Source organism: Benincasa hispida, chromosome 4 (assembly GCF_027475165.1).
Source record: "Benincasa hispida cultivar pf3 chromosome 4, pf3_genome.v1.1, whole genome shotgun sequence".
NCBI lineage: Eukaryota > Viridiplantae > Streptophyta > Magnoliopsida > Cucurbitales > Cucurbitaceae > Benincasa > Benincasa hispida.
Window position 1 is genome coordinate 41,038,357 of NC_143481.1, and position 20,410 is coordinate 41,058,766.

The 20,410-nt window shown below is 29.0% G+C and overlaps 1 protein-coding gene across 1 annotated transcript; it reads left to right on the forward strand.

The window, feature by feature from the left end:
- The first annotated feature begins 744 nt into the window (after positions 1-744).
- Positions 745-7,143, forward strand: NUFIP (GATA zinc finger protein). Its single transcript, XM_039029746.2, has 8 exons — positions 745-940; positions 1,024-1,761; positions 2,436-2,527; positions 2,631-2,707; positions 3,326-3,395; positions 4,122-4,212; positions 4,318-4,380; positions 6,317-7,143. Exons 1-8 carry the CDS (start codon positions 908-910, stop codon positions 6,947-6,949), a joined length of 1,797 nt encoding a protein of 598 aa, XP_038885674.1. The 5' UTR covers positions 745-907; the 3' UTR covers positions 6,950-7,143.
- The last annotated feature ends 13,267 nt before the right edge of the window (positions 7,144-20,410 follow it).

Here is a 20,410-nt window from a genome sequence, read left to right on the forward strand (position 1 = left end):
ATAACGAAGAGGAGAAAATTTTGCTACAGCCTCTTGCCTACACTCCTCTTTACTCACTTATTTCATTGATGGACTCCAACAGTTTGATCTAAATTTTACTATATCTACAAATTTTTCTGCGTTGTACTCCATCTATTAATATTTCAGGTCTAATCACTATATTTACAACCACCTTAGAAAATAAACTAAAAACTTAAAAATCAAAACCCAATATTTTGAAACCTAGAAATTAAAGTCATGTTTACACCAGGAAAAAAGTAATAGATGAATGATAATATGAAAAATGGGTCCCAACGAATTACATTCGTTGTTGTTTACTCTGTGTATTCTGTACTTGTACCGACATGGGGCCCATTGCCCAATTTGTTATAAAAAATGCAAATTGATTCACGAGTGGAGGATAATCGATGTGTTTGCGTTTTAAAATTACGTTATTATTATCGTTACCGTAAACTGATTGACGAACGAATGTTAAATGTGAGATATTCATAGATATAAATAAACGCGATTAAAATCAATCGAATTACATTAGCGATTCTGGCCATTATGATTGATCTATCAACAACATTTCTTCATGATTCCACAAATTTTTATTACGGATGGATTAAAGTGGCCTAAATTAAAACTAGATAAAAATTTTAGAGGAAAAAAAGTTATTTTTCTGGAAAAAAAAAACAATAGGTTAAAATTGATTTTTTAAAATTCTTTTTCCAAATAAAAATATATCGAAATGTTGACCCCTTCAACGATGGTTGACCGAGGTGAATTGCGATAACTGGTCTTAAACCCTATAAACCTTTTCCCTCCCTCTCATGAACACACTCCTCTGCCTCTCTTCTTCCCTAAACCAAATCTCTTCAACGCCAGAGATATATGAAATCTTCTTTCGAATTTTGATGCTGTGGAGATGATTCGTCCTCCTGGCGGTTCTTCACAACAGGTAACTTCCTATGAATTTGATGCTTTTTTGCTCACTTTCCCCTATCCACTCGTTTTAATTTCTTCATCTTTTCAAATCGACAGTTACCCAATACATCTCTCGCGAATTCCGGCAATGGGTTTCAAAATCAGGCCCCCTTCTGCAATCCCAACCCCCACTTGAACAATCTCCATGGAAACCCTGTTCCCAACATGCCACCTCCCATGTTTCAGCCGGGATTGATGATGAATTTGCAAAACCCTCTCATGGGGTTGCCTAATAATCCTCTTTGTGCTTCCCCTTTTGCCCCGGGCCATGTGGGTTTTGCAAATTCTGCTGCTAATTATCCAGCTCAGGGGCAGTTCAATTTGGTGCCGAATGTGAATCAGATGAATATGAACACTTGTTTGCCTCTAGCGCAGTTTTTTGGGCAGAACATGCCGAATTTGGTTCAGCAATTGGGTCAGAATATGGGTTTAAATAATGGGCAATTTTGTTTACCCTTTCAAAATATGAATCAACATGTAATTCCTGGACAGATGATGAATATGTCGCAAGTTCCTTCTCATACTTCGTATGGTGGTCCAAATCAACAAGCTATTCCAATGCCTTTTCAGAATCCTGGCTTCTCTACAATCCAGCCTTTTGGTGTCAATCAGGCAATGCACCCTGTTAACCAAAATCCCCAAAACTTCACTCCACAAGCAATGGGTGGTGCTGGATCAAATCAATTGCCGGCTTCAGCTCAACCGTTGCAGGGGAATTCGACCATGCTGTTAAACTCTTCGACTCAACCACAACAAGCTAGGAACCTGCAGTCACCTGCTTTTGTTGGGTCACAGGTTCTTGTTGCATTTCAATTTGTAAATTTGATAAATAATATTAGTTCATTATCTTATAGAATAATGCTATACTTGGATTGTTATGTATTTGATTGAATATGAAAAATGTCCTAGCCAAAAGAAATGTGAAAGATGATATGAATTTTAAGGGACAGTTTAGTCTGAATATTTGCATGAGTTCCTGAGAACCTATCGATTCTCATGACTTCAAAATGTTCACATTTTTTCCTTTTGAGAATGCGAGACAAAGATATTTGTGTGTGGCACGAATAGTTGGAATAGTGTTGAATGATTTGAGGAGTTAGGATGAGGTGTTTGATGTTGCCAGGTTTACTTCTATTGTTTGTCTTCGGTTTTAATTAAACTAGTTTTGTAACTGCAATTCCATTGTGGTTAACTTAAATCGAGATGCTTGTCTGCTAACTCTTAGTGTGTGGTTAGTACCCTTGTAAACTTTCACTGTCTATCAAAAGTATTATTTAGTTTATAAATGAATCCGTTTATATATTTGTGTTTGCTTTTCCTTTTCTCTATGATCAGTGTTCTTAGAATGTTTTCTTAAAGGAAATGATCAGTTTTCTAGAAATAGTTCATTTGTCCAAACATTAGTCCTAAGGTCCAAAGAACATTTTGCGATCAATTGACTAATCTTTAATCTTTATTGATTATTACAGGGTAATTCTTCAATAAGTGATGGTGGAAATGGATCAAATTCATTTTCGAATAATTTAGCTCACAGGAATTTCACGAGGAACTCAAAAAAAGGGTATGCTATTCCAATTGTTCCTTTTTTCCCCCCATATTGTGCTTTAACTTAAAAAAAGAGTTAAATTTGAGGGCCTGCTTCTCAACCAACTCATACAATGTAGATTTCAGAAGAATCAAAATCATCATATGAAAAATGAGAAGAAAAAGTTTGGGTTTCCTGGCGGACAGAAGGGGAAAGGTTTGTGGTTTCATACATGCAGATTGTTGCACAGTTTAATTCTATACCCTCTCTCATGGATGGAGACAATCACTTTAAGATCAGCTTTATATAATTTCAAAAGCACTTCGGGAATACTTGTTCTTTTAGGATACCTTTAGGCTTCATTTCACATATCAAATCTGATGGCCTGCATATTAGCTAGAAAAGTACTGGCTTTAAGCCATGTATGTAGAATCTCTGTGCTCTGCTCAATTGGTCCTTGAAATTTTCTATGTATTGAGTTGATTGTGATGACCTATTTAACTTGGTTTTCTAATTTCCCATTGTTCTTTAACAAGAGAAAGTATGATTTACGAATGTTCATAAAAATTGAAATTCTCGAGTCTGTATAGGGCTGCTCAAAATCGTTCTTTGATTTGAAACCCTACTCGGGATCAATAGGTTCATAATATATTCTAAATGCAGTACCTCATTCTTCTTCTTTTTATTTTTAATAAATATGGCATTAGCTTCACTTTTTATTTTACTTTAGCCAGAGAATTGAAGAATATTGTGCAGTTTGAATTTCTGTCTTGTAATTTACTGTGGTTTGTTTCTTGTTACTTCCGAAACATGACTAATAGAGACTGCAAACAGGTTTTCACAATGAGAGGAGGAACAAATTTGGTGACGCTAACTCCACAGATCAAGTGAAAGACCAGAAGAGGTGATACTTTCTTGTTCTTCCATAAATAAAACATTAAGGCACCGTTTGGCAATCATTTGGTTTTTTAAAATAAACTTATTTGCTCTCAATTTTTTACCATGGTTTTCATCTTTCTTAAGTAAAACAGTTGAATTCTTAGCCAAATTCTAAAAACAAAAACAAGTTTTTAAAAAGTACTTTCTTTCGTTTTCAAAACTAAGCTTGATTTTTGAAAATATTGGTAAAAAGTAGATAACGAAGCAAAGACTTTAGAGGTGAAAGGGGATAGGCTTAATTTTCAAAAACTAAAAATCAAAACCAAATTGTTATCAATCAGGCTTAAGTGTTCTCATTTTTAATTGCTCTTGAGGGATTTTATGGGCAATTGATGAAATGAGTTTCATAATCTTAGGATATTTTATCTTAATAGCATCTCTTATCTTGACCATTTTATGTAACTGTTAATATATTTAGGCAGCCTTTTTTTTTGGTATGCTATTGCATTTCTTTTTTATTCCTCACAATGAAAATATGGTTAGTCAAAAAAAAAAAAAAAATCTTGACCATTTTATGTCGATGTTAATATATTTAAGATGCTATTATCGTACATTTTTTTAGTACGACAACTGCGGGGGCGGGGGATTGAACTTACTTTGATATTGGTTTCTGAAAGTTACAATTTGTTCTTGTTAAGTTAAATGATCTGTTGTAGCTCCTCGTCTCATATTTAGTTTATATTTTCCCTAGATCTCTCTCTTTGGTCTATACGGATCAAGAAATTCGGCAATGGCGTGAAGCACGCCGGAAGAATTATCCATCATCAACCAACGTACAGAAGGTTTGACTTACTTCCCTATCCCAGTGCAAGTTATGGATGGTAGGTGTGCCTCCGATCTTATGTTTAATCAAGTTACCAATGTGTTGATAATCTACTTTCCTCCAGAAACTCACTGAAAAGCAAACTGACTGCACATTGGTTGATAAGGAAGCTCAGCTTTTGCGAAAAGTACGTATCTCATGTTTTCCTTTCCTTTTCTTCCTTTCTCTTCTTTTGTTCTCTCTTTTAAAGACCATGGAGATGGCACAACCTTTCCTTAAAGATATAAATATCCATTTTAGATGCTGGGTTCTGTTTAAGAAGTTTAGTTTTTGGATTGAAAGGAACAATGGTATTTTTAGGGAGGTCGAGATAATGGGTGAGGAGGTTTGGGAGGTGGCTAGGTTTAATGCTTCGTTGGTTGTCGGTCCTCTATAACGTTAGTAATTATGATATTGATTTTGTTGTGTTGGATTGAAGTCATTTCTTAATAGTTAGGATAGGACTTCTTTTATGTTGGAGCTTGTTTTTTTGTATTCACTTGTGTTCTTTCATCTTTCTCAAAGAAAGCATGGTTTCTTACCAAAAAGAAGAAAGGAAAAAAGAAATAGAGTATAAGAAAACAGTTTTCTTGTTTCAGAAAGATTTGGTTGCAGAAGACGTCCTTGTGGGTTAACGCTATCGTAAAATGGAAACATGATTCACACAGTGGCTATATAAACTCGAGTAGTCTGATAAAGAGTAAACTATAGTCCTTTTGCTGACATGACATTTTGTAAAAAAGGTAATGCCTTCTTGTGTCTAGTCAATATTAGCAAGAAAGTAGGGAGGAAAGGAAAGAATGGGTCGTTTTTACGATTTATCAAATCACATTGGTATGAAAGTCATTATTAATTATTAAGACCCTGTTTGGTCAGCCTCATCAAGCCCAAAGGCTAAACCAAACCCAATCCAAACTCAATCCAAACTCAGCCTAAAGTCAACATTTGACTGGTTCAATCTAACCCGTTTATTTATTGGATTGGATATAGATCACCCTTTTGAGAATCTGGGCTGGTCCATGGGTCAACCCACCTGAGTCCCGTTGGGCCGGCCCACTGAACTTATTATTGATTTTTTTAAAAAAATATACTTAGATATATCGTATTTTTTAATTAACATTAATTTTTTAAAGTGTTAAAAATTAATAAAACTTTTTAAGACAGTTCAACACTAAATAAAACTTTTAAAATTTTGTCCAAAAAATTAATAAAAATATAAAATAAAATACAAAATTAATCAATTTAATAATAATTTTCTTAAGAAAATCTAAAATTTACATATATTTTTAAATAATTAATATTCAATATGCTAATTCAATTGGTTGATCTCCCAAACTTTGATCTAACAGAACTTTGATCCAACGAGCCAAGCCCAAGGATTGGGCCATGGGCTTGGCAATTGAAGGTTGGGCTTGCTCGATCCAAGCCCAAACAATGTCTTAAGTCCTTAGGCTTGAGCCTTCACTTTTTAGGATTGGGTTGGGCTAGGCCAATGATGAAGGGACTATTTGGTAATCATTTTGTTTTTTTTGTTTTTAAAGATTAAGTCTGTTTTCTCAATTTCTTATGGTAAGTGCTTAAGGAAACGAGTAGGATGGAGCGAAGCAGCTCGCCCTAAGAAATGAGCGGTTTTGTATTCATTCGACCTGAGGCAAAAGAGAAGTCATACAAAGAAAGGTTCTTTCATTGCATATTTTTAAGTGTATGAGTTAAATTTTTAGCCAAATTTCAAAAACAAATACATAACTTTAAAAACTATTTTTTTCCCCTCAAAATTTGGAAGCAATGGTTAAAAGTAGGTAACAAAGTAAGAAATTTAGAGGTGGAAGAAATAAACTTAATTTTCAAAAACTAAAAACCAAATGATGAGGTAACCAAACCAGCCTAAGTTAAAGGTTTTGCTTACGGTTGATGTTAATTGTGGTCATCCTGAATAAGAATTAGTTCAACTTTCTTCTGAAATATGAATGATATGTAAACAACATAAATAGAGAAACGGGTATCAAAATCTTTCTTGTAAAGGAGGATTTGGCAACAGATGCGATAATATTAACTACTAAGTAAGATGATGAAAACGTTTGCAGGAACTCAAAGAGATTTTAGCAAAGCAGGCTGAATTAGGAGTTGAAGTTGCAGAAATACCACCAGAGTATCTCTCATATTCAGAGAAACACAACAATCGAAAACACCGTAGAGATCCATCGACATTAGGAGAGGAAGGCAAAGGAGCCTCGGTAGGGAAAGAAAAATCTCGAAACAGGTTCAACAAGAGGGGAAGACCCGAGAAAAAGAATCGTTCGAGAAAGAAGGGAAAATCAGAGAAGCATTTGTCAAACAAGCCGCAATTAAAGAAGAGAGAGCCAACATTATTGCAGAAGCTCTTGCAAGCAGATGTGAGGAGAGAAAAAAGCCAGTTGTTACAAGCTTTGAGATTCATGGTGATGAATTCTTTCTTCAAAGAATGGCCGAATAAACCCTTGAAGTTTCCTTCTGTCATGGTCAAAGAGAACGCAGATGAGATTAATATGGTTGATGAGAATTCTCTGTCTATTGGGAACTTCAATCTCCAAGAGACAAACAATTCAGTGGTTGAAAACAATGGTAGTCATGAGATTGACAGCGATAACGAAAATGACGATGATGACAGAGACAACAATGAGAAGTTCAAAGGAGATGAAATACAGGTACTCGAAGAGGAAGGAGAAATTATTGATTGAAGTCGAGCCTCTATCGCGAGCTCCGGTTTCCTTTGGAGTACTATGAAAAGATGTGAGTTGTTTTTCTAGGTGCAGGTTCCAAAGATAGATAGAAACTTGTATTGTGCTTAAGTTTAGCAGCACATAACAATTAAAAGGAAAGTACAAGTCTCTTTTCTTGGGGATGCTCAATGAATCCAAACTCATTATTCTTATTCCCTCTCTCTCCTTTGGTTGGTTGAATCTAATCTTAGTAGCTCTCCTCTTTTGGTCTTTGGGTTTTCATTTTTCATAGCTTATTTTTATCATCTTTTTCACTAATGAGCATCTTTTTCTTTTATTGAGTTTACCTTGGCAATCATTAATTAAACTGCCTTTTATCTTTTTGTCATGTTCATAATTGTTTTTTAATTACTATTTCTACAATGTTTTATGTTATCTACTTATCTTTGTCGTGTCTTTGGTTTCTTCATTAAGGATTAAATCTGTAATTTAATCGAACTTATTTTACAAAATGGTTATTTAAAGGAAACAAAAAGGAAAAAGCTGATCTTGTTTCAATTTCCATGGCTGCTGATTCAAGCTCCTATGTAGTGTCAGCAAGGAAGTGAAGCAAGTCAACCTTCAATTGGAATTAGAGCTTGAAAATGGATTCTCTTGGTTGCCAAACGAATCAATTTAGATCCTTTATTAAGATTGTCTTTGAAAATTATCAATACATACATTTTTACACATGTATGCACTTATTCAGATGTCGAGTTAACAAAATTGATGAACAAATGAATAAATTTCAATGAATATTCTAAGAGCTGTCAAATTTGATTTGCTTACAAAAGTTTAAAGGTTTAATTAACAAAATTATAAGTCTTTATCCAAGCAAAATATAATGAATGTTGTAAAAATAATTCAACGAAATTTTCGGATAAATTTAATTCGTTGAATTTAAACGTTGTGTTTATTTATATTGATGTTAAAGTATAATAAGTAGAGTCTCTAATAATGTTTTCCAAGGTCTTTGCAACTCTTTCTCAATGCAGATTTGTCTCAAGGACATTGCAGTTTATTCGTAAATGCAAATCTATTTTGAGGATTTTTCAGCTTGTTCTCGAAGCTATAATTATTGGGATTAGAAGTCGTCTAATGTTTGAAGTGCTTTTGGTTTTAAAAAATGTGATTAATTCTTAAGAGTCGAATGAAATCTTCTGTTTTTTGAATCCTCTCTAGAATATCCTTTGGAGTCTCTAACTTTTGCTTTGGGTTGTTTATGGAGTTTCTAATTTAAGGAGGTTCAGAAAGTTTTCTAATCTTCTGGAAATCTTTTGAACTTTGGTCTTTAGATCTTCAGGAGAGCAAAAGTTGATCTTTAGAAATGTTTGATATGTTTGGTCGGATCATATTCCAACCTCTTAAAATGAATGGGTAGGGCCTCAATTTAAAGAGGTTTCCCATTGGCCTTACATGGACTTGGGCCCAATTGCTTTTGGGCTTGGTCCCAATCTTTCCCTTGGCCCAAATTTCTTCATGGACTTAAATTGAATTAGACTTTTGGGTCCGAACAACTTAAATTACTTGACCTAATCCAATTTATGATTTCAAATTCAATCAAGCTTCTAGTCAAATTTATCGATTACAGTCAAAATTTAATTACCATTGAATTTGATCAGCCTACCATTGTAATTAGATGGCCAGAAAGTAGACACGCTACATTTTTTTTGTTTGCCATTTGAATGACGTTGCAAAATTTGATGGGCCAAAAATTTTCATTCAGTAGAATTTCTTGAAGATAGTAAGAAAATTTTAAAAAGTCATAAAAATTAGAGTGTGGTCTTTACGTTTGGGCTAAAATTTATTATTATTATTATTATTTTTCCTTCTCTATGGTTGATTATAGTTAAGAGTATGATTGAAAATGATTTGTAGTCAACAAAGTTATTGGGTCTGCCTTTACCCATTGTTACGATGTTGAAGTGTTGTTGTTCAAACATATCAAAAACGTTTTGTTTATTTTAACATAAATTTTCAAATTTGACTTTAAGGAAAATAAGTGGAAAATTATTAATAAATGTAAGGTAATTGCAATGAGTAGCATTTTTAGGGATAATAATCAAATGTGTAACATTATTTTTAAAAAATTGCAGATATAATAAAGTCTATCAACAATAGAGTTTCATCATTGATAGACTCTTACTAGTGATGTGGTCTATCACTAATAGACTCCTACCGACGATATGGTCTATAACTGATAGCTTTAGACCTAATTGTTATATTTGCAATTGCCTCGTAAATTTAGAAAAGTAACTTTTCACCTATTAAGTTTTGTCTGTCCAAATTATATGTGTATAAAATAAATAAACGACAACAACTAAATTATATCATAAGATATAAGTAGTACAAACCACTCACGATATAGAGAAGATTAGAAGAAACTTGTTTTTCCAGCACCTTAAACACAAACGAGTGTACTATAATAGTGGTGGTATGGGCCTAGCCCATGCCACTCTTCTTTCCGACCTCGACCTGTATTGAACTTTGCTCATTTTGACCCAAATCTTGTTGCTTTGTCTCAAAATGTTCATTATATTCTTTGGTCCAAAATAGACCATCACACATATAATTTTAATTTTTAATACAGGTATTTTATTTTATTTTTTCTCACAAACAATATAATATATATATATATATATTGAGTCTTTTAGTAAATTTAAGTAGAACTAATTTATTTAAAAAAAAAAAAACTTTGATAAGTTTATATTTAAGTGGATAATTTTGTAATTAATATTAATGTAGATAATGTATATCAACCAATTTAGAATTACATTTTTTGAGTCAAACTGTAAGTTATCGTCCAAAATTTTAAAAATGTGTCTAATCAAGTCCTAATGGTTTCAATTTCGTGTCTGGTTAGTAATTAGTCCTTTAGAAAATTCAAATAGATATATAAATTTTTGACTTTATATCTAATAAATATTAGATATGTTCAATTTTTTTATACTAAATTATCTTTTTTATGTGAAAATTTTTAATTTTATGTCTAATTGAGTCTTAGAGTTTTAATTGTAGTGTATTTTATGTCATAATATTTAATTTTTTTTTTAATGTTTTTGAATATGTGTAAGAGTCCTATTAAATACAAAATTAAGAATTTTAACACCAGTGAAACATGAAGTTGTCAAGCACTTTTACATTTCAAGTGTTATATATATATATATAAAGTTTTTGGATCAAACTTATCACCTTATATAAATTGTACCCCTGACATTAAGTTCTAATCCGATGCAATACAAAAAGAAAAATGAAAAGTACATATTATAGCCTTGTTTGGTGATCATGTGATTTTTTATTTTAAAAAATTAAGTATATTTTCTCTAAAATTCTTACAATAATTTCCATCTATCTTAAGTAAAATAGTTGAATAAATTCAGAGTCAAATTATAAAAACAAAAACAACTTTTAAAAAGCTGACTTAATTTTTTAAAATATTGATAGGAAATAAATAACAAAATAAGAAATTTAGAGATAAAATTAGTATTCATAAGCTTAGTTTTCAAAAACTAAAAAAAAAATAAAAAAAATCAAATGGGTGATCTTAGAAAAGGAAAAGTAATGAACCTCCAGATCAATAAGAACACAATAATCCTTAAATTTTGTTAATTGTTTCAAAACCGCTATTTGTATGGAACAGATGATAAATGGTAAAAAAAAAACTAAGTTTTTTCTACATGGATCTCTTAATAATAATTATAATGATAATAATGGCAAGGCTTGCTTGGTAGACATGTAAAAATCCAAAAAACATCGGGAAAGACTTTTCTGACATTTTTTTTACCGTCGACTACGTCGTCGGCATAATCCTATCCCAATGCAAAAAAGTTCCTTCATCGAAAAAAAATGATCTTGCAACGATTGAAATTGGGAGGATATTTGTTGATACCAATATGGTGGCGTCGGGAGAGGGTTGGATATGTGGAGAAAAAACATTTTTCCAACGCTAAATAGGAAAGATAAGCAACGGGAGACAGTGCCTTTCCCAATGCCAACATGATTTAGCATCAGGAGAGGGTACTTTTCCCGATGCCAATCTAGTTTTGCATCGGGAAGGCTTCAAAAATGTACTTCTTTTGCTGTTTTATTCGACACCTTAAAATTTGGCGTCGAGAATGGTCTTTTTTTGTATAAATTTTTTTTCTAATTTACTGAAAATCAAACTTGTTAATCTTTTTATTAACAATTGAAAGCCACTTGAATCTTACAAATTTAGGTAAATAAACTAAAATCGACAACTTTTATATTTAATTAATTTTTTTTACATAAAATTCAATTTGGTTTCACAAAGTTAATATACAATTACATGATATCCACAAAACATAAATTCCAAAATACCTACAAAATACAAATCTACAATTACATAATATCCACAAACATATCTTGATTCTACTCTTCTTCTTTGCTTGAACATAAACTCTAAGATACTTACGAAATACAAATTTAAATAGTTTCAATGCTACTAAATAATTAATTTCATGTATCATGCATTTACCCCTGTAACAACAGCAACGTTAATACAAGACTTAAACATAACTATATGCATTTATCTACATATTAATATCAAACTCAATATAAAACCTAAACTTAAACTTAGTAACATTAGTAACTTCAAATAAAATCTAGACCCTCAACCTCACCCAACCCTACCCCTTCTCAAAACACGTCAAAACTCAACATCAAAACTTAAAATTCATTTAATGTCAAACTTAAATATATAAACTATACTTTGCAAATACGTCAAAATTAAACATCATATGTATTACAATTCAACTCAAACTTAAACATAACTATGCATTTACATTTATACCATTTTCAAACTCAATATAGAACTTGAAATTCAACCTAAGAATATTAACAACTTCAAATAAACTCTAGTGGCTACCATAAATTTAGGATAGCCATATGTATAAATTATACTTAAATATAGTATCAAACTCAACATCAAAACTTAAAATTCAACTAAAAAAAAAATATAACTATGCTTTTACCACCATAATAATTTCATCAAAATAAAGCTTCAAATTCAACCTAAGAACAATTAACGATTTTAAATATATTCTAGACACCCCCTCACACACACTAAGGTCTTTTTTCTATGCAACAAGTCAATTAAATTATGTGAAGAAAAACCAGAAAAATAAGAATTTTCAATAATCAATCAAATGATCAAGACAAGACTTTCCCACATTATCAATTATATATGTTTAGTACGCAAATAAAATTCAACTGAGTATTTCATGTTTTTAGATATGGTAGCAGGTTTAAAAGTTAAGCTCCAATTTAAACAATTTTTCAAAATATGTCTGATAATGTATTTATAAACTCATAGAACTAATTATAGTTAATTACTAATATTTTAGGTTGAATATAAACTATTATTGATTAATTTAGGTTGTTTTCAAATATAGTAAAATGAATAAAAAAAATATTTCAAATATAGCATAACATCATAGTCTATAAGTGATAGGCACTAATTGTTTATCAATGTTTATCATTGATTGTCTATTAGTGTCTATCATTGATAGATTGTGTGACATTTTGCTATATTTGTATATATTTTCAATGTTTTTCTATTTAAAAACAATTTTTCATTAATTTATTATCTTTTTAGGTTAAATTTTTTGTATAATTGTTATTTTGTTGTATCATATAATATGATATAATATTTATATTAATTAAAAAAGTAATTGAGTTTATATCATGAAATATTGAATTTGTTTTTTTTTTAACTTCTCTAATATAATTTTTCATTTTAAAATTTTAAATTCAAAATCTAGATATGCTGAAAACATAAAAATATTATTTTCAAAATTTATAGGGTTTAGATTATAGAATTTAGAAATAGTTTTCGAAAACATAATTCTTACTACCTACTAAATACATATTCCTTAAACTCGATGAATTTGATTTGATTTGATTTTATTTTATTTTATTTTATTTGCCAAACACACCCCTAATTCCTTCTTCCATCTCCATGGAATTAAGCAAATTTAAAAATTCATGTGAACAACAACTCTTCACACAATGGGAAAATGAAGACCCAATAACTTGACCATATAAATCATTTTCAATCATACTCTATACAAAAATCAACCAAAGAGAAGAAAAACAATGATGATAATAAATTTAGCCAAAACGTAAAGACTACTCTCTAATTTTTATGAGTTTTTTTTTTTCCAAAATAAATTTTAAACAAAAAGGGTAAATATTAACTCATGCTTCTAAACTTTTGGGATTATATCAATTTAAATCTTAAACTAATAAATATAGGACTTAAATTCTGGATTTTTGTAAGTGTATCAAATTTTGCACTCTCCATTACATTTCGTTTGAAAAAACTTTAAGTGAAACTTATAATCGTATCAATTAAACCTTTAAGCTTTTATAAATAAATCAATTTTTACTCTTAGTCAAAAAATAATTTAAGAAACATTCATGCATTAACTCTAATAATCCATTTCATAAAACCAACATTTAAAGAAGTTTACAGACATTTGGAAAATAATGTATTGATGATTTTCAAAGGTAATCACTATGAAAGGTCTAAATTGATTGGCTTATGAAATTCAAAAGTTTAATTGACTCAAATTATAAGTTTTATATGATAATAGTCAAACGAAATTTGTAGGAGATAAATTAATATACTCACGAAAGTTCGATGTTAAAAATAATACAATTATTAGCTCATGGTTTTAGTTGACATGACTCCAAAATTTAGAGTTATAAATTGATTTTGCCGTAATATTAACCTATACCTCCAAACTTTAGAATTATATCAATTATGACAATAAACTACTGATTCTATTCATTTAAGTCCCAGACTTTTTTAGATGTATCAATAATTTATACCTTCAAATTCCTTTGAAAATCATTTATATATCAATTCAAATCGTTGATTTTGTTAATTCGATGTTTAAAGAAGTCTATACACGAGTTAGAATTGATGTACTGGATATTTCCAAAAGAATTCTTAAAATAATCTAAATTGATTCACTTAACAATGAGAAAGAGGGGGAAGCGAGTTTGAAAATTACTTCGCTCGTTTATTGACTATGGCATATTTAAGAGTGATTATGAAATAATTAAAATCATTTTTTTTTTAAATTTTCAAAGTCACTTTAAAACATGTGCTTAATCATTCAAAACTAATTTTGATGATATGAAAATTATATTTAAAAGTGTAAAATTAAACATTAAATTTAATTTAAATATGAATTCTTACCTTTTGGGTGAGGTACATGGGAGAGCTTGGATGAGGAGCCATGAGAATAGACTAAGATTGAAATTTGATCTAATAGAAAATTGATCTTACTTTGTAAAATGAGTTTGGTTAAATTATAAATTTAATTATTTTATCGCTAAGATCTTCTCTTTAAAAAAAAAAAAAAATCACTTCAATAATTACATTGTCAATAAAGATACAAATATCACAATCTCAAATATACAAATATATCTATATTTGACTAATATTTTTGTAAATCGTGAAATTAATAATAAAAGAATGTCTTTCTTTTTAATCAAATGACTTTGACCTCTCCAACTTTTGGAAATTTTGTCGCAACTGTGATCGAGATGCGGAGGGGTTGATATCCTCTTTTATGGGTCAATAAAGAGTTACCAAATTTTATCTTTTATTATTCAATTAAAAAATAAGGTCCACGAAATATTATTTATTTTGTTTTTAAATGTCTCATGTTTATTAGCTCATATTTTAGAAATAAAACATGAGTTAATAATTGTGTGAATAGCATCGAAACCATTAAATAAATTAAAATTTTATTTTAGATTCCCAAAATAATTTCCTACACTTCAAGAATATTATAATATCAAACTTTGATGATTCTAATCTCCGTCATCGATATTTAATGAAAAATTTTATGTATTTAAGGAATTAATAAATTCCAAAAAAAACGAACACTACCCAATCTTATTTTTAAGTTTAAAATTGTTATTGATGGTTCAAATTCAAATTGTTAATTTTTGTGAAAATGATTTCAAATATAGAATTTTAAATTAAGGAGAAATTTCAGGTATTTATGGACTTTTAACGATAAAACCCATAAATTTATTCTTTTTAAAAAATATATATTTACTTGCAGCTTCATGTATGAATTAAAATAATTCACGAAGATAACGGAACTAATTCTCAAATTTAATTTTGGTTAGATATTTCATGTATGTATGGAATTTAACGAAAACCCATAAAGAAACACTACTCCGCCTCCAACCAAATATTAATTTGCTATTTTTAATTTAATAAATATTTATGGTGAATATTTTGTTTTTTTTTTTTAATTTGACTTACACCTGAGAAATGAGGGATGAGATTTATGTAAAGATATATATAGAAAATTACAAATTCACTGTAACTAATTACCTGTGATAATAATAATTAGAAATAAAATTGTGACATATCAAAGAAAATAAAAAAGTTACAAGTTACAAAAAAAGCGGGTAAAAAATTTTACAAAAATGACTCTCCAATTAGCTAAACGATGAGATCAAAATCAAATCAAAACAAGGAGATTTATTAAATAACAAAAAGAATATCACAGACTAACTAACATCAACAAAATCTCTACTTAAGTTTTCTCCTTCCATGACACAAGATAAAATCAATTTTGCATATTTGATATTGATTCTTGAGACACGATTTGGCAATTTGAAAGAAAAGAAGAAAATAAATGTTCATAGTAAAAATAGAGAGACGTGAAAATTTACCATAGCTTTAAGACGGCAAATTACCTACTTCAGAGACGGAAAAAGCAGCATATTTGTGTTCTTTCTACCCATCTCCTTAATTAATGTAAAATTGGAAAGAGAGGAGAAAAAAAAAAAACTAATAATGGAAAATAAATCTTTATCATTCCCCTCTCTGATAGAGTTAAAGTACTTAAAATTAGAAAAGAGAAGAAGAATTAGAAAAATTAGAAGATCTTTGGTGAAATTAATATTTTGTTAATTTATTTATTTTTTTTTAAAAAAAACCAACTTCATATTAAATTCAAACTTTATCTTTTTTTTCTTGTTTTCTTTTCATTTTATGAAGTTTTAACGATAATAGACAATGATAAAAGTGGAATACTAAATCCAATGAAAAAAATGTAAAATAAAAAATAAGTCGGACAAGATACATTATCTACAAATTTCTCAAAAAAAAAAAACTTAGATTTTTCTAGCTTGTTCTGTTTTAATGTCATTGTTACCTTACTTTTCTACTTAAAATTAATTTTATCCAAGGTTTTTTTTTTTTTTTTTTTTTTTTTTTTTTTTATCTACTCTACTATCTACTTGAAATCATGTTTATATTAATATACTAGAACACGTACTCAAATTCACGTCATTGATCGGATAACATTAAAATAAAGTCAAATGCATTTTTTTGCCTTTTTTTTAAGAAAAAATTAAATTTATTAAGCCAAAAATAGCAAAAAAGAGAGGTCTTATCTAGAAATAGGCTAGAGTGAGCTAAATTATTATAAGATCTCTTAATATAAGCCAAAGAAAGATGTGAAGTTGAAAATGAAATCGCTTTATATATTTCGAATAGCTATTTTCCAAAAAGTTTAAAGACCAAAATAATATATATTTGAAATTAAAATAATTATCTATATTTTATTTTGATTTCTTAAGCTTTCAATTTTTGTTTATCAGTTCCAAACTCTTCCATTTTTTCTATTTTGATCCTCAAAATTTAGAAATGTCTATTTCAGCACATTTATTTATTTTTAAACATAACTATTTTAGTTCCTACTTTTATTTTAATTTAAACACACCAGATTTCAAGTAAAATAAGTTAGAAACATGGGAAAAGGCAAAACATATTAAACTTCAATTATTTCAATAATTAGATCTAAAAGCACAAGGCCTCCATAAAGTCAAAGTCAACTCCCACCTAAATAACGGTCTTACTTGGATAAATAAGTAAATATAAAGTATGTTTTTTAAGGGGAAAAAAAGGTTGTAGATTCTTCCAATTTTGACTGTTCGCAATTTTTCTTATTATGTCATTTAATTAAACAATGGGTATTGAATTTAAAACTGAAATTTAAACCATATTTTAAAAAATATTTGCAATTAATTCAAATAGAGATACTTTTAAAATAAAAGTATTAGTAAGATATAAAATATCATTTTTCTATCTTTAAATCCCTTATCATTTGAATATCGAGTCATTTGTTCTATTATAATATGATTAAATTTTTTTATTATTTTTGGAATAATACTTTTTCTGTCCCTAGATTTTAGTTATAGTTTCTATTTGATCTTTAAATTTTAAAGTATTACATATTTAGTTTTAAAATTTTGAGTTTTGTTTCAATTTAATCTAAATTTCAAAATGTTATAATTTATTGATATTTGAGTTTTGTCCATACATTTCAAGATTGTACATATTAAAACATTTTTAACCTCAATTTTTTATTAAATACTTGCTTTCAATCATAGACATCAATTTTTATTAATTAATTAAAAATAATTAGAAGTGAAATTTTAAATTTAATTTTAAAAGTGATAAAAATAGTAAAAATTAATTATAATTTTTTTAATGGTTTTTAATTTATTAATATAAATTAACTCCAAAAAAAAAAAGTGAAAATTTAGTAAAAATTTGAGGTTAAAAGTGTAAACCTCAAGACATGGGACCAAATTGAAGCAAAATTTTCTATTAAAACTGAACTCAAAACTTAATGACTAAATGTGTAATATTTTGAAACTTATGGACTAAATAGAAATTAGACCCAAAATCAATTTACCGAAAAGGTCTTTTTTTTTTTCTATTATTTTTCTCTACACTCATAGAACGATAAAATAAACTTGTGAAACGGCCTTCAAAAAGATTTATTTATTGAATTAAACACATGTAACTAAAAAAAATTAAAAATATGTGAACGGGAAGATTGGAAAATACTAATTTTATTTAATAAAAATACTAATTTATTGTGAATTTGAGGAGTATAAAGAAACACATATGCCAATAAAATATAATATTAAAATAAATATAATAATAATATATAATAAAATAAATAAATATCAAATAAATAAAGCATAATATAATAAAATATAATATATAGAATAAATAAATAATAAATAATAAAAAATATGAAAATATATAGATATGAAATAAATAAATAAATAAAATATTAATATTATGAGATTTCCTTTAATTTCTCAAAAAAAAAAAAATAATTAGGATTTCTTACCAATATTTTCACACCAACAAAACCTACAAATAACCACTATTTATAGAATTCTTTGCAAATAGAATGCATAATGACTTTGACACAAATAATAAGACACGTGACATTTGGACACTAAGCATGGACTACTATATATTATAATATTTATAATACTTCCCTTAAATGCCTATCATATATATGAAATATGTCTGGTTAAAACTTTACTAGGAAAAAATCCTAATGAAGGAAAAATAGTACATATTTTATATAATCTATAGTCCTAAAAGAATACAATATGTTTGCTCCTCTCCATAAAAACATCACGTAAGATTTTTGAGTCACCACATTCCAATATTGTGCACCAAATTTTCAAAGGTTGCGGTTAGTAATGGTTTTGTAAATAAGTTTGTCAGGTTATCTTTTGAACAAATTTGTTATACAGTGATGTCATATTCTTCAAGATCATAAGTGTATAAAAGTTTTGGTGAAATATGCTATGTTCTATCTTCTTTAATATGCCCTCATTTGATTTGGAATATGCATGTTGTGTTGTCTTCGTATAATATCGTTAGAAGATTTTTATTAGAAGACAAATCATGTGTTTCTCGAACATGTTGAATCACTGATCTTAGTCATACACATTCTCTGACTAGCCTCGTGAATTGCAAGAATTTCAGCATGTTTTGAGGAAGCGGTTATTATGGTCTGCTTCACTGACCGGCACGATACAACAGTTCACCCACATGTAAATAAAAAACCTGTTTGAGATATAGTTGTGTGGATCAGATAATATCTAGAATCTACAAAGGCCAACTAGATCAAAATTTGGTTTATTTGAATAAAACAAACTCATATCAATCGTTGCTCGGAGATAACGAAGTATATGCATAATTTCCTTCCAATGTCTTTTTGTTGGAGAAGAACTATATCTTGCTAATAAATTTACCGAAAATGCAATATCCGATCTTGCATTATTAGCAAGATACATAAGTGCACTAAGATATGGTACTTCATGATCAAAAAGTTCTTCATTATTATCTCCAGGGCGAAATACATCTTTCTCCACATCTAGTGAACGAACTTCAATTGGAATGTTCAATGGATGAGTTTTGTCTATATAAAATCTTTTAAAAAAATTTCCTGTATAAGTTGACTAATGAACAAATATCTCATCTACTAAATACTCCATTTGCAAATCAAGGCAAAATTTTATTTTTTTGATATCTTTCAGCTCAAATTCTTTCCTAAGATGATCTACTGCCTTTGAAAGCTCTTCAAGAGTTCCAATTATATTAAAATCATCAACATATACAATTATAATAGCAAATCATGACTGTTATTTCTTCATAAAAACACATGAACATATTGGATTATTTTAATATCCTTCTTTCAACAAACATCCATTTAGGCAATTGTACCACATTCATCCTGATTGTTTCGATCCATATAATGATCTTCGTAACTTTATTAAATACAATTTTCGGGAATTTGATTTATATGTTTCTGGTACCTTAAATCCTTATGGGATTCTCATATAAATATCATTAGCAAGAGATTCATATAAATATGTTGTGACCACATCCATAAGATGCATGTCCAGATTTTCGTACACAGTCAAACCAATTAAATAGCTTAATATAATTGCGTCCACCACCATAAATCTTTATGAAAAACCTTGTGCAACTAATCATGCTTTATATCCGCTGACCACATTATTTTCATTTCTTTTTCTCACAAATACCCATCTGTATCCCACAGGTTTGACACCTTTTGGTGTTCGAACTACTGGTAAGAAAACCTAACGTTGTGAAAGTGAGTTTAATTTTTCCTTGATTGTTCTTCCCACTGAAGCCAATCTTTTCTCCGTCAACATTCTTCAACAGATTTTGGTTCCATCCTCATGTTTAGATATAATATCAAGAGCAACATTATACGCAAAAATGTTGTCAATAACTACATTAGTTTGATTCCATCTTTTTTCTATCATGACATAGTTTATTGAAATCTCATTATTATCTTTAAGTATTTCACCTTCCTCACTAGTCATGGTGAAGATTTTTTTTATGGGTATTTACATCCTCAACCAAGTCTTCTCGACTGTTTTTTTTCTTTTTTAAGGATTTTTATCTTTGGAACCCATTAGTCTACCACATTTTTGGCATATACCAGACTCATTAGTGACGACTTGCGTAGGGATATCAATTTTTTTTAATATTTGCAGTCGGTATATGTGACTTAGTTACTTTCTTTTCATCTGGTA